The sequence below is a fragment of the Echeneis naucrates genome, chromosome 16 (assembly GCF_900963305.1).
Source record: "Echeneis naucrates chromosome 16, fEcheNa1.1, whole genome shotgun sequence".
Lineage (NCBI taxonomy): Eukaryota > Metazoa > Chordata > Actinopteri > Carangiformes > Echeneidae > Echeneis > Echeneis naucrates.
This window is the reverse complement of record NC_042526.1, coordinates 21,986,338-22,008,404: the sequence shown is the minus strand read 5'-3', so window position 1 is coordinate 22,008,404 and position 22,067 is coordinate 21,986,338. Positions and strand designations below refer to the sequence as shown.

The following is a 22,067-nucleotide window of genomic DNA, read 5'->3' as shown; positions in this document are numbered from 1 at the left end:
ATTAAACTGAACTTTCCTCTTAAGGCTTCAGGGGACAGTAGCGCACTTGTATTAAAAAGGCATTTTATATTTTTGGCATTGGTCATTCTATAAATCTGATCCATGTTCAAAGGAAATTGTGAATAGCACAACCTCCATGCCAGCAGTTTAAATTTAAAAAGTAAATAATTGGATCACAAACCTTACACCACCCACTTCTTGGACATTGTAGGGGAAGTACCACAAAGATGCTCTAACTTTTAACATTAAATAGTATACATTAGTTTACAGTATATAATGGTCGTAGAATATAGAAATGTGTTGCAACTTTCAAATACAGGTATGAAAAATCCCTCATCCTCTAATCCCTCTGCCACCCATTACCCACCTGAAATCCCCACTTGCCCCTTAAAGTCCAGATCTTCAAAAGAATGATTTTGCTATGCTTAACACCTTAATTCACCTTATTTCAAGTGTAAATCTAGTCCCCAATTCAAAGCCTCCCAGAACTTTCACTCAGGCAGTATTGCCATCCTTATATTTATTTTTCCACACATAATTTATGAAAATGTTAATGTCCTTAAATGTTGAGTCCAAATCACACACAAAGAGATCAGAGTAGACAAATCTTGAAGCTACTTAAGCTTAAGTTAGCGAGAATTCTTCTAATAATGGTCAGGTCTCTTTGGAGCCACATGCTTAAAATGGTTTGTCTTTTTCAATTTGGAAGAGAAGTTGAGCTATTATTATTGCTCCTTAAAGTCCTCGCAGATATGAATGCCAACCTATTTAAAACAATTTTTAACAGGGATATCAAATGCAGTTTTGCCCCCAGTTTGAAACAATTGCATTACTCTTATTTGCTGAAAATAAACCATCGTGGACTGGATCATGTAGATTTTGCAATGAGTAATTCAACCACAATGAGAAATGGAAAACATGAGATTGGACATCATTGCCGAACTTATTTCATGACACGAAACGTTATATTAGTGTTTGAAGTTACAGCTTGACACAACTGTCAATATTCCCACAAAACATTTCCACCGTTGACAAACGGTTGGTTTTGTCCAAAACCAAAAGTATGGAGAGCTTTAAGTATGAAACGGAGTTCTTGTATTTTTCAAATGCATGTAGAAATCGAGAAAAACAAAGGGTTCGTAGTTACAGTAATCCAGTAGGTCAAGAACAAGTTGTTGCCGGAATGAGTACATGATTTATTTTCAGTGTAAATAATAATAATAATAATAATAATAATAATAATAATAATAATAATAATAATAATATTATTATTAATAATAATAATAATAACAACAACAACAACAATAAATGTGCCGTCTGCCAATCCATGAGCCCAAGACGCTGCCTGATGACGTATAATTTAAGCGCCATTTTGAGTTCTCGCCAACGGCCACCCATGGCTATAACATACTTAAAGCTCGACATAACAGTTTAGTTGATATGAGGAGAACCAAGAGTGGTGGCGATATGACTTCGTCCATCCTCTCAGCGATAAATACTCTCACCAGACCTCTTGGGGGTAAGTGAAGCAACGTAACCAAAAATTTTAATGCCGTTCTTCCTGCCAAAGGTTAAGGTTTGGTAACGTCACACAAAAAGTCGCATTTAACGTGCAAATTTAAACCGGTTAAGCCATGGCGTTACCATTACTGCGGAAAAACTTAAGTGTTCCAGTGTGTGTAGCACGCAGTCTTTTCTTGCTAAGTTGCTACCGTATGTCTCACGGTTACAGCCTTTACCCACTACATCCAACGTCCCTGCAGCTCTATGCCGTGCTAGTGCCGACAATCACGTGTATTATTAAATATATTAATATTAAATATTCTTTGTATCAATGTCTGCAGAGGCATCTGTGCGTGATGCTCAGTCTTCCCACCAGGAGGCTGTGCTGGCTGCACTGCAGACCAACAGAGCCCTTCTCCTCCAGCAGCTGCAGAGTGACAGCAGCTTTGAGGGGGTGAGGAGGCTGAGGGAGGAGGTGTTGGCAGAGGAGGCAGAATGGTTCTCCGGCGATGCAGAAGATGCCACTTGGGGCTTTGTGCAGGAGTCCCTCCTGCTACTTCTCACCTTAGCACGACACCTTTCTATTGAACTGGAACTATTTAAGCAGAGCAACGCTCCTGCCGCAACTAAAAACCACACCCCTGAGAGTGCTCCACCGTTACCTCCTGATGTTCTCAGTGTCACCCAGCAGAAGACACTTGGAGCAGCTCTTCAGTTTGTGGTCTCTCTGGGGCTATGTCCCTACCTGGCCCCCGGAGTAGGTGTGCCCCTGGGTTGCAGGTCAGCTTTTGGAGCCATGGTGGAAAAACTTGCCCACGGAGGAGCGGCTTCAGCAGTGGGGCGCCGCCTATTTACTACCACAAATGTCCTGATGAAGTTGACAGAACTGTCTATGCTCGCTACATTGGTGTTCACACAGCATTTGGGGGATCTGATGGCAGCACTGTGCCAGCTTGGCTACCAGCCACACTGGACTAAGGGAAGGGGTACCGAAAAGGAGAAGGTAACATATCTGGATATGCATTTGTCATTCCTCTTTTGGAGGAATGATAAAAGATAAATTATTCTGGATGCATAAATGCTTTTCTTTCTTTTTTCTTTAAAACCTTTAAGATGCAGGAACTCACTGCTGAGGAATGTCGAACTTGCAAGGAGGCCCTCAAAAGCCTTTTAGGAAAAGTCTACCAGCCAATTGTCATCAAGCAGCTGCTGATCCTCCAACGGGCACCAAAGCAGGTACGAATGTACCATCTGGAATAAAAATCTATAAAATTGCACTTCTAACTTGAAATGCATCTGAAATTATTATGATTTATTTGGGAAAAAAACATTTAAAATGAAACTGAATTCACTTCAACACTAGAAACGAAAGTGGTCCAGAATGTAATCCATGATGATTCATCAACACAATCCTGCTCTTTAGCTGTGACTGACTGTTTTAAGTGTCCCTGTTTTGCTCATCTGTGCCGTTTGTCCTTCCAGTCTGTTGCAGTGAGAACTCCACCGTGGTTGACACGTCTATGTGGTCAGTTGCTGTCTGAGCGCCTGATGCAGCCAAGTGGAGTCCAGGCAGTAGTCAGAGCCATCCTGGAGGGTGGAACAGGTGAGTGGGGTTAATAACAATGGAGGAAGAAAAAGGAAATAATTTTGAGGAAAAAAATCAGATACACTCACATGTTTAACTTATTCATTTGTCTTCTTCAGATAGTTGCCTTTCTTAGACTTTTAAAATTTCTTTCAAATATCTTTTTACAAAACAAAACTTGCATTTGATTTATTTAGACCTAAGTAAAATACTGGTTGTGTCCTCTAGGGGCAGAGTCGGACTGGAGGAAATGTGATACTGTGGCAAGGATTCTTTTAGCGTGCCCTAAACAGTCTGCCTCAGCAGAAAGCTACTATAGACAAGTCTGTCCTCAGGTGGGCAAGTGCACATAAACACACACACTCTCTGGAATATGCCCTAAATTCTGTTTATTTTTCTTTAAGGAATTAAGTCTCTCTGCATGTTAAGTCAAACTGTGACTATAAATATGTGTATACATACATCACATCTCTTCTCTTCTTCCAAAAATGACTGACTTTATTTGCTTTAATGATAAAATATACCAATTTAGATACTTTAGAAAAAGTGAAATGGTGAAATCAGATTACTTTGATCCTTCACCCAAATTTATTGTTTGTGCTATGGCTAAATGAAGAAAATTCCACTGTAGCACAATTTCTTCAGTATGTGTAAATATGTGTGAAACAGCCTTTATCTCAATCACTCCTTCATTGGTATAGATTTGGCAGGCCACCATCTGGTTCATGTTTGACATCTGTATTTAGTTGTGTGCACAGTTTTTCTATGTAGTATCACTACATTTTAGAGGTGTCCACTTTCAGTTTGACCTTCAGATAACTTGCTTTAGGTCATCTTGTCGGGTCTGTCTGACCATCTGACTGCTCATGTTTGTTTGGGAGTTCCTAAATCTTAGCAGTCAGCTTGATTAGTCTGGTCAAAACACAATGGTCAGAACTGTACAAATCCAAATACTACCAAACCAAACCATTATTTAATGCAACATATGTAACCCCTGGTGGGTCAGATTGTATAAAAATATGTTTATCTAGGACCAAACAATTAATTGAAATATCAAAATTGCGCTTGGTCAAATGCCATATCCAAGTGGCAGTTCATTTTAAATAAACGTACAATGTGTCGCATAGAGCATGAATAAAGCTTTGTGGTGCTACATAGATGCCTCTGCTTATAGCGTGTTCTCCAGATGTAAAGGAATTTTACATTCATTTCTTTTTGTTTTGCATGTAGATCCTTGAGCTCTTGCACTTCAAAGACAAGCTAACGGCCCAACAGTTTCAGCATGTGGCCACCAGGGCAGTACTCTCCATGGTCCAAGAGAGGCCCAGCTTTGCACATCAGTACCTGCTCACCCCTCTGCTTGCACCTTTCCACCGCTGCACCACAGCCTACAGTCAGTGAAATGGCATCTTATGGATATGTTTAATGTTTCCAAAGAAGTATCCAGCTTTTTTCAGCAAATAAGTTCATGCCAGTTTTCTCATGTGATCATTTTGTTTAATTCCGTAGGCAACTTTCTTTATTTAGTATAAGCAAGAAATAACTGTATGAATTTTTTTTACACACTTCATCTGAAGTGACTGTTGAGCCTAAATCCTAATGTACAAGGTGTGCAGGAAAACAGATGGTAGTTGTTGGCCATTTGTTTTGCCAGAGATCCTCACCTCATCACAAAAACAGCAGATAGTTGATAGGTCAGATCCCAGAAAAGCAGAACACTGAGGTGCTTGTGTGTGTTTTACAGACGAGGCTCATTCCCAGGCTGACGTGGAGGAGTGGGAGCTGACACAGTGTGTGGAGAATGTATACAAGGTGAGAACACACTGAGCCATCCACTAAACACTGAAATGATGCACACAAAACACTAGATTGATCATAGCTTGCGCCCTTGATTTAGTCTCAAGATTGGGGTAGTTAAGTGGGGCATAGATTTGCAGCCATGATGTTCTAGTGTCCTTGGCAGGAACTTATGTGTACAATAATAATTTTTAAAATCTAACAAAATTACTTGTAGTGATATTAAACTCTGTCTGATCTCAATTATAATAATAAATATTGCAATGTATCCTCCCATATGGCACATTTTTCCTAATAGTGAAAAAGAAAAGAAAGCTTCCTTTGCAGTTTTTCACGGTCTGCTCTACTGTTGGGTCCAACCATTACTTCGTAGCTTTGCTTATTGTACACTGTACCAAAGCATGCGACTAATTCAACTATGTGCTGCCTTTTATTGACATGACTTATACCTGTACAATTATATTGTCTCAAACCCAACATTATTACAAAAAAAAAAACAAAAAACCTCACAATAATATATATTGAGAACGCATTTAGGCTAGGCTTAGGCTTTTTCACCCAAGAGTTTATTGCTACAAGATTGTCTTTGCTCTGATGTCTACCTCTGCTTTCAGATCTGGGTGGTTGGAAACAGTGCATCACCTTCTCTACTCAAAGCTCTGGAAGAAGTTCTCTCTGTTATTTTCAAAATCTACTGTTTTGCCAAGCAGAATGTCTCCCACCTACGGTAACATTTATTCTGTTTTTAGCTGTCACTCTTCTTTTGGTTAATTGAAAGGAAAAAAAAATACAAAATAGCCTATATGCCAGTTGAGGTTTCAAAGCAGTCCAAACTTAAGACTGCATCATCACACTTTATGAAACGCATTTTCCAATTTTGTGAAAATATATTAATATATTTGAATTTTTTTCAACATTTTACCTTTTGTTTTTTGTAATGTGAAATTGAAACAAAAGGCAGGACCCCTTTTTAGCGTCGGCAGAAATGTACAGTTCACATGATTCCTGCTTAAGTGCGAAAGGAGGAACCTTAAATGAGCTCTGTGTGTGTGTCTATAGTACTCCCTGCCAGTGCATTTTGTTGTGGTATCTGAGCAACTCTGAGACATCTGCCGCTCTGGCAGCGCTAAGGCAGCTCTCAGGCCTGCAGGGACAGAGCTACGAGGGAGCTCAAGGCTTCCACTTCACCCCTGGCAGTGATGGAGGAGCCCAATTCAGCTGTAAAGAGAGCTTGAGGTGACGTTCAAAGGACAGAAGTGTTTTCTTTAGCGAGCTTGGTGTAATTCAGGATGCTTGCACCAAAAAATTTACTCCAAGTCAGAGTAGGGCAGTTTGTTCAAAATGCTTTTGGCCAATTAGCAACACTAAAAAGGCTTAATAAAGCTCATTTCACTGTTACTTCACTTTTGTTTTGAATATGGATGACTGTTGGCAATTTCTCCTTCATTCTTCTCTCCCAGTGATGAGAACAATGCTCTGTATGAAAAGCTGTCAGGGGAGCAGTGGAGGCTTGAGTGTCTCATGGAGTTACTGGCTGAACTCAAAGACTCTGACTTGCCTGGGGACTTCTTCCTAGATATGTTGCAGGTAAAGATTTCTTTTATGTTTAGATTAGACCACAGCAGAGGCATTCATTCAATTCTGTGGTAATTTTGAGGTTGTGTGTACTGTCTATTGGTTCTATTCTACTGTGCAGTTTGTTCTGAATAACAAGTATAGTAAGTGACCTCAGTTGACAGCATATTCAATTCTTTTTTTTCTCCTGCAGGAGCTGACCAGCTGGGCAGCTGAAGCAGATATGAAGGAAGATGACGTGGACTTGGATGTATCAGCCATGACACTGCTGGAGGTGGAGCAGCACGTGCTGGGTCGAGCTGTAAGACAAAGCCAGAGACTTGTTTTACTTCAGGTGCTGGCTTTGATGGTGGAGTCTCTGCAGCATACTGTGCTGATGAGAAAGACAACACAGGTGAGGTGGGAGCTGTTTGCCAAACTCATACCTTCTAGCTATTATGATGCAAGAACCAAAGCACACATGAAGATGGCTGCCTTGCACGCCTTTTCTCACAACTCTTAACTGATATTTGGCACTTAGTATTCTTGTCCAAATTTAGATTATTTCAACTAGCTGAAGACACACTTGTCTAGTTAGGATAATCAGTGTGAAGGAGCTCTGCCAGTTTGTAAAATTTTTTTTTAATTAATTTATTTTGAATTTCTTTCTGTGGAATTTGTGCCTTTGTTTGACAGTGCCAATAGAGGGAGGATTGGCTTGCCGTAAACTGGAGCGCAGAATGTCTTGATAGTCATTCTTTCACCACTCAGTTACCAGAAAACCCTATATTTATTTTTCAATGGTCAGTGACAGGGTGAAGCCAAAATTAATGAAATTATTTTACCAAAAAAGTTTTGTTGAAGTTTTGGCATTGATTACACAAGAACAGATAAAAGAACTGTTTTTACTTCTGTAGTAGCATAGGTTAAAAATGACTACTTTGGATCAAATCCCAGACTATCTTCATAGTCAGTCAGTTTCTTCTTGTCTCCTGAGGGTGTAACGGTATGTGTATTCATCCCGAACCATTTGGTATTGGGTGTGTACCGAATGAACCAAAAATATTACAACTAACTCACTCATCATCAACTGCTTTTTCCGTTTCCGAGTCGTGGGACTGCTGGAGCCAATCCCAGCTCACATCAGGCATGGGGCAGGGTACACCCTGGCCAGGTTGCCAGTCCATCGAAGGCCAACACACAAAGGCAAACAGAGATGAACAACCACTCACACTCGCATTCACACCTACGGACAATTTAGAGTCACCAGTTAACCTAGACATGCATCTCTTTGGATGGTGGGAGGAAACCGGAGCACCCGGAGGAAACCCACGCAGACATGGGGAGAGCATGCAAACTCCACACAGAAAAACCCAAGGCTGAACCTGCAAAATTCTTATTGTGAGGCAACAGCACTAACCACTAGACCGCCGTGCTGCCCCAGTGGAACAACTCTTACTTACTTATTATTTTCCTACCTAGACCCAGACATGTTTTTATTTAAAAAAACAAAAAAAACAAAGCAGAACCATCCTTGGTTCAGGCCACCCAGCAAATGATCTCCTTCGCTATGTCACACTGTTAACAAAACACTGTCCTTTAGTAGTAAACCAGTTACCTGTTTGTGGCAGAGTTCCCCCTCAACTGATTAGTCTGCCCCATAGTTACATCAGGACATTCAATTAGAGGGCAGGAGGTTGCTTTTTTGGTATCATCAGAGTTAGGGTTAAGTAAGTCATTTCTTTTAATAATGGTTAATTTAGAAAGTGCTTTCCTCAGCAAAACCACACATCTCTGAACTTCCAGGTCATTGCTTTCACTGTGCAGAGCTTTGCTCAGTTGTCAGTTCAGCAAAACTTTTAGAAGACAGACTTGTCCAATTGTGGTAAATATATAAACATTGGAAATGGTCAAACATTCATGGCAGGTGGCACAAAAGCAATATACTAACAATGACTTTTGGCATGTGTAGATCTGCACCATGTGCAGTATACCTGGTCTCACTGTGACTCTCTCTTTGTCCTATATTCACGTTGTGTACTTATACTGATTAAAAGAGTACATTTTACTGTATATTTTGCAGGGGAAACTGCACTCTTGGGTTTTGATGCTGTGAAACAGTTTAGAGGACTGTCCATGAAGTGGCAGCTCCACCCTGTGTTCAGTATAAGCTCATCCTTGTGGAGTTGTAGGAGTCTTTCTCCTGAAAATTTTTAGAATAAGATTGTGATCCTGTGGGAGTACTTGTATTAGATAAACCACAGTGATTCATGCTGCCACACTAAAATAGCCTATACATTTTTTTTGGTAGGGGTAGAGTTGATAGGCCAGCACCAAACATTCCCATACAGATAAGGAAGGATAAACTGGCTTCAGGAAAGATGGAGGAGGGTAGTTGACTTCCTGGTACATTTATTTTGGTTTTTCATATATTTCATTAAAGCCTCTCCATTTACCATTTCCACTTTGAGATAAAATTAAACTTTGAAATCTCCTTTGGGTGCTATGTCCCTTTGTGCATGATCCAGGTGGTGGACTTCATAGTGACACTGATTCAGAGGGCTTGCATGAGTCTGGATGAGGCTGACCCAAGTTTTGGAAACCCAGTGGAGAGTGAGACACTGAGTATGGCAATGGGCCTGGTGGCTACTCTGCTCTCTGGACCTCAGGTACTCGCAAATGAAAACACAATGACATGTTGTTCAGTAAATTACACCCATGTTGTGATGCATCTGTTTTTATTATTATTATTATTTTTTTTTATGAGAAGCTCCTTTTTATCACCCAAAGATGTTGCCCAAATGAAATCAATTAGGGCTGAAAAATTATTTTGACAGATATTGTAATCATGATATCGTAGCAGATCTTTGTGGGAATGCAGAATTTTTTCAGTTAAAGTTTTACTGAAAATAATAGCTGAGGTCTGTCACAAACAAAAATGGTCCTTTTTCTGTCAGTCAAAGCATCTCTGTGGCATCTCTGGGGCACCAAATCACTTCATTCAGGGTCTGTTGTGATACATTTTGTGTAAATATTTTGTTTATCCATCCCTCTTAATGAAACTTTGGAAGGATTGAGAATATAATCTTCACTTTAGTCTGTTTGCTAGTAGCAATTTCATCTTCCCTGCGTTTGCTGGCTTATTGCTCAATTTCATGGCACAAATTATTTGACTGCGAGCCACATTGTATATCGCGTAAGCACAGTTAATGACTATCAGCACTACTTGTAGTCAAATCTTCACGATTCCCTTTCAAAATATGGTTTTATTATTGGAGAAGACTGCCTCTAATTCCCACTATTTTCTAGTAGCATTCTGCCTGCTAATTTAAAAAGATGTAATGAAACAATGCTGCAGTATTATACTGCTATTGCTCAGTGGAGAACTCATCTGCTGCCTTCACTTCGAAGAAAGCATCTTACAGGACTATGTAGTGAAACCTGTTGTGTCCTCAAAACCAAGTGCACAAATTTCCCAAGAGGCAGGTACAGTGGTAACTACTTGCTGTCTGAAAGCATTTGAAGTGTAGACCGTGCACTCTACTCAGACTGTCCTCTCCCCTTTTTAATCTTACAGCTCAGCATTGAGGACTACTCTGCTATGTCGCGGCTGCTTCTACCACTGGAAACTCTATCCCAAAGGCACTCTGATGTTGTTGTCAAGGAGCTGGCAGCCAACCTCAGAACTGTCATTGCTACCCATGGTGCCTATTGGCCCGAAAACCTTACAGCTGCTACACAGGCTTCCAGAAACTCTGAAACAGCAGCTAAGAACAAGAGTTTGTCTTTTAGGAAAACACAAAAGGTGCCAACCGAAACAGATGATTCACAGACAAGTCCACATTTATCTTCCCCAGACAGTGATTTATCCAGCAACACCCACACCATACGTCCAGTGTCTTCTGGAGGGTCTGCAGCAGAGATATTTACACACGGCAAAAAGAGGAGCTCTAGTACAAGTGTCCCCCACCCTTCTTCAGAGTCCTTCTCTGATTGGCTGCGACAGGCATGTGACCCAGACGTGCCAACCAGAGCGTTTGCGCTGAGGGTCCTGACACAGATGGTCCAAATTAACAGCCCACAAGCCATCCAGGCCCAGGATAAAGTCATCATGGTGGGTTTTGGTTATATATTATACTTTTATAACTTTTATTTGTTATTTGAATTATTTTTGTTCTTTTTTCAGCATGTAGTAAATTATTACACCTTAAAATGTCACATAGAATGTCACAAAAGGGAAAAAGTATTGAAGGTTTCAGGTAACCGGGCAGCATAGTTAGCACTGTCGCCCCACAATAAGAAGGTTGTGGGTTTGGTTCCCGGTCTGGGGCCTTTCTGTGCGGCGTTTTCATTTTTCCCTGTTCTTGTGTGGGTTTCCTTCGCATACTCTGGTTTTTTCAATGTCCAAAAACATGCATGTTTAGTTTAATTGGTGACTCTAAATTGCCCGTAAGCCTGTAAGTCTCATGAATGGTTGTTCGTCTCTGTATGTTGGCCCTGTGATGGAATGGTGACCTGTCTATCACAGGACCCTCGCACAATGTGAGTTGGGATTGGCTCCAGCACCCCTTGTGACCTGAAAGTGGATAACTGGTAGATGAGTGAGCGGTTTCAGGTATGGGGTCGCAGTCCCCCTCAGCTGGCAAGAGTAAAAGACATGAGGGGAAAAAAATCCCTCTTAAAGTAATTTAAAAACATATGACTGTCTGCTAATGTCTGGATATATCAATGTACTGTAGTTCCAAGTTACAAAAATGTGGTCAACACAAAATATTTCAACATGAGATTGTTGGTGCCAGAAAATTTGATTTGACAATTCCAGAAAGTGCTGACTGAATTTACACACGCAGCATTCTTATCGTTTGAAAAATTAAACACATCCAATATAATGTTTTTGTGAACATGGCAGTGACATCAGTAAACCTTAGTGACCTTGCCTGTCATGAGACCTGAATACAGTTTTTGGATGTGGTACAACAGGAGATGAGTCTGCAGGAAAAATGTACAGTTCAGCATGGGACAGAACCTAATAGGAAAGTTTTCAACATGTTTTATCAATGATATGAAAATTTGAGGCTCTTAGAGAGCAAAGGGTAGTATGATGTTCTGACTCAGTTCTTTGTGAGTGTATGACTGTTTAAAGAGAATTTGATGCAAAAAATTATGCAGTGCAAATGTCATGATTACACCCAGAGGTGCAACCTTGTTTTCCACCTCCTAATTTCCCGTGTTGTATTTTTTAGCTGCAGTTGTTATAGATGGCCGCAGATTATCCCTCAGTGAGGATTCCATTCTCCTCTAATGGTCATGTGTACCTTATTTATTTATTTATTTATTTATTTATTTATTTTTCATAACGCAAACACAAGCTAGTCTGAGTTTCAATGTCAGCATTGTGTACCACAGGTGCCATGGGTTGTAACTAGCCAAGAAGAAAATGTAGTGTGGTGTCAACAACTTTTACTAACTGTACAGAAATCAGTTGAAGAAAAGTATTTTCAGGCAACGCTTTTGTGCCATCATTGCTATATTTATGAAGATTAAAAGTGTTCATGCCCATAACAAAATATATTTGCAGCCTTAACTACCATAAACCATCATAATGTAGTTTTAATTTCTGCCATACTTCTCTTACAACTTTTCCACCAAATTTAGTGGATATAACCAGTTGTTTTTATTTATTTATTTTTTTAAACACACTGCTGCTAGTAAAAGCCAACTGTGCCCTTTTCCACTGCCAGTTAAGTTTGCTTTTCTGTTCTGACTCAAACAGAATTCTGAACAGCGACGTCATTACAGGCAGTCAGACAGCAGACACAGACAGACTGAAAGAACTGCAAGTCTCAGAGTCAGTGCTCCTGTGTCTCTGACCTGTGTAGCTGCAGATCATGCTCACTGTAGCCAAAATATTTCTGGTGGGATAGCACCATGCTGGACATGTAACGGGAGTGCTTACAGTGTGAATGTGCTCTCAAAGACAACACAGCAGTAGTGGTGTTGTCGAAATTGGTTTAATGGTGTTGTCTAAATGCTGATTGTAGCCTTTTCCATGGTTAAGGTTCATTGTTGCATGTGGGCAATGAATGCTGGACAGTCCAACAGAAGAGATTCTTTAGCTCAAATTGCTGAGGGAGTTCATGTTGGCACCATGAGGCTTTGTGCATTGTTTTACTCGGAAACCTTGATACCAGTGGATGGTACTCCGACAGGTACCAACTGCTTAAATAATATTGCAGAATCAAGCACACCCTTCATGAAAACTGCATTCCCTTATTGCTTTGGCCATTTTCACCTAGATAATACATCTTTCCACATTGCATTTTATTTTTACAGAATGCTTTGAGGAACACAACCAGTTTACGGTATTAACTTGGCTTTCAAATTCTCCAGATCTCATTCTTGCGAAAGTGTGGCTAATTGAGTATCTGTGGGATGACCAACAAGTTTGATCCATGGAAGCCTCACCAACTTAGAGGACCTAACAGAATTGCTGCCAACATCTTGAGGTCAAATACCAAAGTTCACTTTCAGAGCTCTGGTGTAGTCAGTGCCTCAACAGGTCAGGGCTGTTTTGGTGGCAAAGGGGGACCAACACAATATTAGGCAGTTGTTCATAATGTTGTGGCTGGTCATGTGATTACTTAGTTGCAAAAGGGGCTGTGTTGCTGTAGCTATGTATAAGGCAATGCGCTAATATTGCATGTGTCGTATTTTTCCATCAGGGCAGTGGAGGGAACGTTTTTCTGTAACCTTTCTTAGAAAGAATGTAATAAATAAGACAGCTGAACCTTCTTCCCGGGGGAGTTAGGGAACAATGGTGTGCTCTGGGGACTTGTTAAGGTGGAATGGAGAAGAAAGGATAACAACTGATTTAGTATTCTCTGTGATCAGAGAAACCCCACTGTGCACACCTCAGATAACCTTCAATGCGATTACAGCAGCACCTTCATTGATTTTCTTTTTTTTTTTTTTTTTTTTTTTTTTGTAATTCTCACTTTTATGTCATAGCTAGGTTGAATTGTCCAATATTGTAAAGGATAAGATCATATGTTCTATTTTCTCATCTCTGGACTTCAACTCAAAGTCCTCCTCAACCCCTTGTTTTACACAACTTTCTTTTTCACCCCACGCAGTCAAACCTATATCTTCAAGGGTCTCATAAAGCACCCTAGGGTAATGTTTGTAGTATTCCCTTTGATCCTATTTCTTTGGTCTTACTTTTTTTTGCATTCAGCATGCTACAATTAATCTTCCTTTGTTGTACTGGCAGAATCAATATTGGTGATTTTATTTTAATTAGTTTTTTTTTTGTTTTTTTTTTTTTCCCTCTCAGAACTGAAACAAAGACTTGAGGTGATTAATGCTGGTAAATGTCTTGTTTTCTCCAGCTCTTCTTGGAAAACCTGGAGCATGAAGATTCATTCATCTACCTGTCAGCTATCCAAGGTAATCAAATGTGACAGTTTGGCTCAGTGTGATACTAACACAATGTTGTTGTTGTTGTGTTTTGTTTTTTTTTTTGTTTTGTTTTGTTTTTTTTCAGTCTACAGATGTTGCCTGTTTAATCAATTGATATTATCAGATAATTGTGAGTACTATTAATGGCAAACTGAGTGTAAACTGTCTGTAGGCCTTGCTGCGTTGGCTGATTCCTACCCTGAGAGGATCTTGGAAAGACTCCTCAAAGACTTTCAACATGGTCCCTCCCTCTCTAAATCCAGCAAGGAGCACTCCTTTGAAACCCGCCTAAAACTAGGAGAAGTCTTGATGAGGGCAAGCAGGTCTATGGGTGAGAATTATTTCCATTTTTTCCACATTCATGATCAGACTACTGATGACAATGACTTGACCTGATCCTGTAGAACGAATGTCCTCAATTGTTATTACCTGACCTGGGACCCGAAAAAATATTGAAGGTAAAACTTAAGGTTTTGGTTTCTTTAAAAGAGTACCTTAATGTTTTTTCCTGTTAGCTAACAATGCAGACCAACTTAGAGATAAGAAGTAGGCAGGGATAGACATCCTGCAATAAATGCTGTAACCCTCACAGAGCCCTAAGATGACACAATGAGACACATAGGCAGCATGCATCCTCAGAAGAATTGTAGCAAGTTCTCTGAGATGCTTTGAACAATCTCTGTACCACGTCACTCACAAAAATGTGTGAGGATGAAAATTGCTGCTCTGTAACGCAAAGTATGTTACAGCAAATGTTGATTTGATTGAAGTTTTAGAATAGAATTTACTTTTTTGTCATTTTACAGTGACAATGTACCCTTGCTGCACTTATAATAAGGCAAACTATTTTTCAAACTGCAACTACAACTTGAACAGCATACAAAGAATAAGATGTTTTTTTTTTGTTTTGTTTTGTTTTGTTTTTTGTTTAGTTTTTTCTTCAGGAATTGTTGGAGACCAATACAGAGAAGAAGAAATTAAAGATCACACTAAATTATATTACTTTGTCTGCTGGATGTGGACATAGGCAGCCACTTTAGCCTCCAGCATGCAGTTACAATGTTTACGTGAGATTAAAGCTTAATTAAACTGAAATTCTATGATTATAAAAAGACCTCTAGCTCTGTCTGGCAGTTTGATTTTATCTGGTCAAAAATAATACACTAATTTGACTTTTGTGTGAGTGAACATTGTAAGAATGGTACACTTGTTATGTATATGCCCATACTAGTTGGCATGTATTTATCTGTGCCATCCACACACACTATAGTCACAGTGCTGACTTGTTTTCCATGTAGTACTCCGTTCAGAGGGGACCCTGTGTAACACAACCTATCCTTGATAGAAAACTTTTTTTTTCCCCCTTCTGGTTTTATATGCCAGATTGCCATCGTACCACTTCCCCAAGACAGTTGGGGGGTTTATATCCTTGCTGAGAGATTGGATAGAATCTCACTTTCACATCCAGAAAGCCTCTGTTTGTATTGAGTCCCATCCCCCCAGTTGCAGAGATCTGCCTTTTGCCTCGCTGTCATTTGTAAATAAGAGGGTTTTCTTACTTGACTTGCCTGTTCAAGTAAATGTTGAAAAACTTTGTGCTTGTCTCTGCTTTGGTTTGCTTCTAGTTGCCTTATTGCACTTTCAGGGAAGCACTTGCACATTCCCTCACTACTTCCCCACTACGTTCAAAAGATTTGTTGAAAAAGAAGGATTGCGCACTGAAACACATTTCCGAACTTTCTGTTTATTTACAGGTTCAGGTTCTAGGTCTCTTTAAGTCATTACGGTCTATTGAGACATGGAAATGAAGGGACAAGCATGTGTATGTGAATGTTTTGAATGTCTTGCTCTCTGTGTGGGAGGGGTTTTCATCTTGATTGTGAGGAAATGCTCATCATTGTAAAAGGTTAAACTACAATGTTATTTACAGACACGCAAACGTACGGTTAAGCTGGCCTCACTACTGCTAGTCAGTCAGCTGGTTGTGTCCTCTCCATGGAGGCATCTGGCTCTCCTCTTTGCTTCTTGGCAGAAGGAACTGTAGTTGCATTTGTGTTTCTGCCTACTTAACAGTGCAACAAAGCTTGATAAAGTAAATATACACTACACAAGTAAACAACCATAACAGTCATGTCAAGATGTGGACTTAAATGTGTGGATTTAATTGAAAGTGTTGTCTCTGATTTCTGTGCTGCTCGTCTTGGCACCAAGTGCTGCACCATCCACTTGCCTTGTGCAGATTTTTGCTTGGGTGTCTTGTTTTTTCTGCGAGTACTTTGGCATTGCTCTGTGCTGATTTAAGTTGTGTTCTCCTCTCTCTGTCTGTTAAGCATTTATCGGTCACCAGTTAAAAACAGTTGAACAAGAGCACAGGTGTGTAGACTACACTGACCCCACTCTTCTGCATTTATTTAACGCCCTACAAAGTTGTGCACATTGCATAAAGATGATGGTGTCATCATCATCACATGGCATCAGATGAAATATGTATGTTAGCATTGAATTAACACAAGGTAAAAGTATGATTATTATTTTTTTGAATAGTTGATGCATTTCACTCAGTACAACAAAGGTGAAGCTGCTGGTGATGCAGGAGAAGTCCTGGTTTCACTAAAGTCAGCAGGGTTCACACACAAGGAAACCTGAATATTTGAGCCACATTTTTAGTAGTTTAAGACACTTCGTTTGAAACCTAATCCACACACTCACTAGTGGTTGAACTGCCTGAGGAAACCTGAGGAATCCTTATTTTGAGAGGGTGAAAATAATGCTCTGCATTATATCCTAAATGTCAGGCAGGTTTTTATTCGTAAGCCACACCCTCAAGCCAACCTTCATGGCCCCTTTTCACCTAAAATCTGTATGATTCTTCCTCTTAGTACCATGGACATGTGCACAACATGCCATGCTAGTCCATCCAATTGTTTTTGAAAGAGACCAACTGACATACACACACCCAATGCTGCTAGCCCTTCTAAATACTATCCAAGCAACAGAGCATGAGTTTAATCATCATAAGATTGATGCATGTTTTACCCTGTACAATCTGCATAAAGTCGAACCAAAATTAGAACCTAACCGTGGGTTGAATGTTGAAGTCAGTAAGTTATTTGGATCAGCAAATGATCAGACATATGACTCATGTTCTTTATGCTTTTTGTATTTGAAAATTAATTCAAGGCACATTCTTACCCTCATTTTATTTTATTGTGCACAACTTTCTGGGCCCTCCTCCCCTTTTCCTCTTCCAGGAGAACTGGTGCCCCACCTTGGCTATCCAATGGTAGCTGCCTTCCTACAAGGAACCAAGGATCCAGACCAAAGTGTTCGGGCTAGTTGTCTGTCAAACCTTGGTGAGCTGTGTCAGAGACTGGACTATGCCCTTGGACCGTTTGCTGAAGAGGTGAGAAGCAGCACAAGTTGTTTTTCTGTGACCCTCCTATAGTAGTATAGTACAAAAACTGAAGTGATAAAATGTTGAGTGAATAGCAAATTCTTGCACCTTTTTTGTTAGAAACAAATGAAATGAAAAATGAAGCAGTTGTTGGCCCATTAAATGGTCAGCTGCTTGGCTGGCAACTTTTTGGAAACGTTTTGTGCACATTTAAATGTCTGTTCATTTGTTCATACCTAGACTACATCTGCATCAAATGAGATGGTAATTCTGGTTGTTCTTCACTGTATCTTCTCTGTGTGTGCGTGTCTCTGTCTGCCTGCAGTTGAGCACCTGCCTCGTTGCTCTAATAAAGACAGAGAAGGAAGCTGAGGTGAGAAGAGCTGCAGTCAATGTTATTGCCCTGCTGCTTCGAGGCCTCAGCACCAAAACCACCCAGGTACAGACACACTCACTAACAACAGTATCTTTTAACCCTTGCACTCTCTTTGGCACCACTGTTTAAATGTTGTCTTGAATCCCCAACCCCACAGTGTTTCTGAAAGTTTCACAGTGGTAATACTTCATCAGGACATGCTTTGTTTGGAGCTCTCAGAATCACCCAGGGCGGTTGAGGGTGGAACTACTTTAGTTAGTTGTGCATGTATTTCATCTTTTACTGCTTTTTCCGTTTTGCAGATGAGAAAGTGTACTAATTAAAATGTATATTTCCTTTAACATATAACAGCTGAAAATGGTTGAATAGAACTTTGAGGAGTTTTGTTTAAATGTTTGGAGGGACTGGGACTATCTTCCAAACTGTTCCACCTCAGGCTTTAAGCTTCCTGAATAATTTGACCTACCCAGGAAGCTCCAATCTAACCCTTTGCTTTTCATCAACAACAGGAGAGAAACTCCTGAGGGATATGAAACAATTAGGACAAAACTGGGTCTGATTGTTTTTGACATGTCTGTTGCGGTGGTGTCACTGATCATTGACCAGAGTCTAGGTAAACCATACCACAGTGTTTTAGACTTCTAAGGTGGAGGTGGTGATGTTGGCTCACTGGCTGCATTTTCTAATGATATATACATTTTAATACAACTATAACTACTCTACTACTGCACTACTAATAAACATTTTTTCCACTCCACTTACACACAGTATTCATGCATTATTAGTGGAAGAATGCAAATTATCAGCTTGTTTGACCAAAATTGTAAATCAGACCCTCACAACAGCTGAAAGAGTTCTGCAGTGCTCTATAGCTGTGAAACCACTCTGGGAACCATTAGGCATGGAATCAGGCTTAATGGTTACAGGGCAGAATAAAATCTGATGTAGCTCTCAGTCCTCTCACAGCGGGCATTACAGCCGTTTAGATCTGGGACTAGTCAAGGTTAATTTAAATCTTAAGTCTACAGTGCTGTGAAAAAGTATTTGCCCCCTTCCCGATTTCTTACTTTTTTTGAACCTTTGTCACTCTTAGCCATTTCAGATCAAGCAAACTTAAATATAATGCAGTTTTTGTTTATTAAGTGGGGGGGGGCATCTGAACCTACATGGCCCATGTGAAAAATTAATTGCCTCCTAAACCTAATAGCTGGTTGAATCACCCTTAACCGCAACAACTGCAGTCAAGCATTTGTGATAATTGGCAGTGAGTCTTTCACGTCGCTGTGGAGGAATTGTGGCCCATTGCAGAATTGTTTTAAGTCAGCCACATTGGAGGGTTTCCTAGCATGGACCGCCTTTTTAAGGTCATGCCACAGCATCTCAATTGGGTTCAGGTCTGGACTTTGACTAGGCCACTCCAAAACCTGCATTTTGTGTTTTGTTTTTAAGTCAGTCAGAAGGGGACTGTGCTTTGGATCATTGTCCTGGCGCAGAACCCAAGTGCGCTTCAGCTTGAGGTCACAAACTGATGGCCAGACAGTCTGCTTCAGGATCTGTTGGCAGAGAGCAGAGTTCATGGTTCCTTCAATCACAGCAAGCTGTCCAGGTCCTGAAGCAGCCCCAAACCATGACACTACCATGTTTCACTCTTGGCATGATGTTCTTTTTAATCAAATGCTGTGTTCATTTTACACCAGATGTAACGGGATACACTCTCAAAAAGTTCAACTTTTGTTTCATCAGTCCACATATTTTTCCCAAAAGCCTTGGGGATCATCATCTTGTGGATAATGGCTCTCACCGTGGTTCACTGGAGTCCTGAAGATTTAGAAATGGCTTTGTAAACTTTTCCAAACTGAGACATGTCAATTACTTTTCTTCTTATCTGCTCCTGAATTTCTTTGGATCGCAGCATGAATATGGCCGACTTCACCTATTTAAGTAATCTCTTAATTTAAAAGGTCTGCAATCAGGCCTGGGTGTGGCTATGAAATTGAACTCAGCTTTCAACTCGGGTAACTTTTTGACACAGGATCATGTCGGTTTGGATAGTATTTTTCTCATAACAAATAAAGTCATCACAGAAAAACTGCATTTTATGTTTACTTGGGTTATCTTTGTTTAAATTTGGTGTTTGTTTGACACAAACAGTTGTGACATACATGCAAAAAAGTAAGAAATCAGGAAGGGGCAAATGCTTCTTCACAGCACTGTATATGCAGTCTGAAAGCACTAAGAAGAATCAATTCATTATTAGTTTCTCTTTCACAAAATTTTGGAAATTAGCATGCTGGCTATAGGTTTATTAAACTAAGTGAATACAGTCGCTGATCTTTTGAGTGTCTTATATCACCATTATACCAGCCATATTAACAATGGTAAATAAATTCCCTGTTGCCTTTGTAAGCCTAGTGGAAACACACATTGACTGCAGGCCATTGCATGGAAAGTGATGACTGTTGACTCTGTCAGCTGACCAGCTGCTGGTCCCAGGCCACGGTCTTGTCATTACTGGAACAGCTGGACAAGGGACCAACACCAGCTGTGCAGGACTAATGACACGTACAGTGACTGAGAGCAGATGAGAGGGTTAACCCTGTTAGACCAGAGCACAGATCTGGGGTCAAAGAGAATAAGAATGGGCCAGGTGTGGCAGAGGAAGTGTCTGAGAGGCACAAAGAAACTAAAGAGCATGATGCAAGAGTCAGGGATTCAATCCAGCCTTTCAAGTATGACATGTCATTCTTCTGGTTAGATGTACTTGTGCTACTTTGGATGTAAGAAGAACACCGCTGGTAAGTTTGATGTAAAAGCAATTGCATGGTTGTTTCCTTTTTGACTCTTTGTCTATCTATAATGACGCAAAATTCTCATTTCATGTGGGTCACGTGGGTCTTATTTTACAAGGTTCACCCATCACTGCTGTTAGTTATTCACTAGGCAGATGAGTTGAATGTGAAAAGAAAGGCTGCAGTCCAGTCTGAAGGTTTGTAACCTCTGTGTCTTTTGTGCGGTCTGCAGGTTCTCAGTGATGTTCTGCTGGACCTGTACCGGGCTCTGAAGTGGGTGGTGCGCTCAGACCCGGATGATGTTGCAGTGCTGCATGCCCAGCTGGCTCTGGAGGAGCTCGATGATGTAATGAGGCGGTTCATCTTCCCTGAGCAAAGGCTGGAGAAGAAGATTGTTGTCTTGCCATAGAACTCAAACCTTATTTCTGCTTCGTCTTTGATCTTACAGAGGATCTTTTTTTTGTGGTTCTGCCTCCATGTGATGTGGGTTTTGTTGGCAACTGTTTTCTGTGCAGCAGACAGACTTAGATTTTCCATAATGAAATGAATAGTGAGCGTACACCACACGGTTCTACTGTACCACCAACAATCAACCATCAAAATAAAAGTTTCAACAAGTTCTCCTTTCTTTTGTATAAAGTATACTGTCCTACCCAGGAAGAACTGCCCAATTCAAACAGCAGCTATCACATATGAGTCAAGTAGGAAAGCAAAGAGCAGTATCCAGGGAAAAATCTTTGGCAATTCATAGATTTTGTCTTCTGAATTTGTAACTGAGAAATTTTGTCAAAAAAAAAAGAAAAAAACTGCATTATGGGAAATTAAGGCTCCAACAGCAAGATTTAGGGTTAGAGTCTAACAATGTATCTCTGGTGCAACATGAAATCAGATGTGTTGTAAGCAGAATTCTGAGTAGAGGAGACCAGGGACGGTTATAATTTTGTGATTGTGTTTTGTTTTGTTTTGTTTTTTTTTTTTTTTTTTTTTTTCTTCTTCTCTCTCTAATGAAAATTCCATCCATCCATCTTCTAATGCTTTTCCATTTCCAGGTTGTGGGGGGGTGCCGGAGCCAATCCCGGCCAATGTTCTGGGCAAGGGCAGGACACAGCCTTGACAGGTCACCATTCCATCATAGAGCCACCACACAGACAGACATACACAACTCACGCAGACCGTGCAAACTCCACAGCGCTAACCACTACACCGCCATGTCCCATTGCCAAATTGTAAGCCCTAATATGGCAACTACTAAAACAATGGTTTTTATGAAAAATGTACAGGTTGCAAAATTTGTTTAACAATTGTAGCATGTCTGAAATGCACATAATTTATAAATCAAATACTCCAAATGAAACAGATTATTTATTACTCATGTTATTGTGACTTGACATATGATTTGGGCCCGCCCTGACTGATTTCCCCTGTTTTATTTCATCTGAAGCTCTGTCCAGCAAAGAAAGTGGGGCTCGCCTGTCTGTCTTCCCCTTTCTGACATCTGCGATATTTTAAACAAACACATTTCCACCGACTATTGGCATGCAACTGATTATCATTGACTTCACATGTAATCTAGTTTATGTTTACCTAATACATTAGCTCATTGTATCTTGT

General features: G+C 40.3%; 1 protein-coding gene across 1 annotated transcript; it reads left to right on the top strand.

Moving 5' to 3' along the window:
* The first annotated feature begins 1,387 nt into the window (after positions 1 to 1,387).
* tango6 (transport and golgi organization 6 homolog (Drosophila)) lies at positions 1,388 to 21,253 on the top strand. Its single transcript, XM_029523856.1, has 18 exons — positions 1,388 to 1,519; positions 1,845 to 2,506; positions 2,617 to 2,739; positions 2,986 to 3,106; positions 3,317 to 3,423; positions 4,319 to 4,481; positions 4,833 to 4,900; positions 5,500 to 5,612; positions 5,945 to 6,121; positions 6,346 to 6,472; positions 6,654 to 6,854; positions 8,968 to 9,108; positions 10,017 to 10,553; positions 13,828 to 13,885; positions 14,070 to 14,228; positions 17,149 to 17,300; positions 17,617 to 17,730; positions 20,689 to 21,253. Exons 1-18 carry the CDS (start codon positions 1,441 to 1,443, stop codon positions 20,863 to 20,865), a joined length of 3,279 nt encoding a protein of 1,092 aa, XP_029379716.1. The 5' UTR covers positions 1,388 to 1,440; the 3' UTR covers positions 20,866 to 21,253.
* Positions 21,254 to 22,067: the final 814 nt, after the last annotated feature.

What these genes read in the sequence shown, in the direction of transcription:
- tango6 (XM_029523856.1), top strand. Translation starts at nt 1,441, where the DNA reads ATGAGGAGAACCAAGAGTGGTGGCGATATGACTTCGTCCATCCTCTCA. An exon ending in CAGAATGTCTCCCACCTACG is followed by an intron (nt 5,613 to 5,944) that starts GTAACATTTATT and finishes GTGTGTCTATAG; the next exon opens with TACTCCCTGCCAGTGCATTT. An exon ending in GAGGGCAAGCAGGTCTATGG is followed by an intron (nt 14,229 to 17,148) that starts GTGAGAATTATT and finishes TTCCTCTTCCAG; the next exon opens with GAGAACTGGTGCCCCACCTT.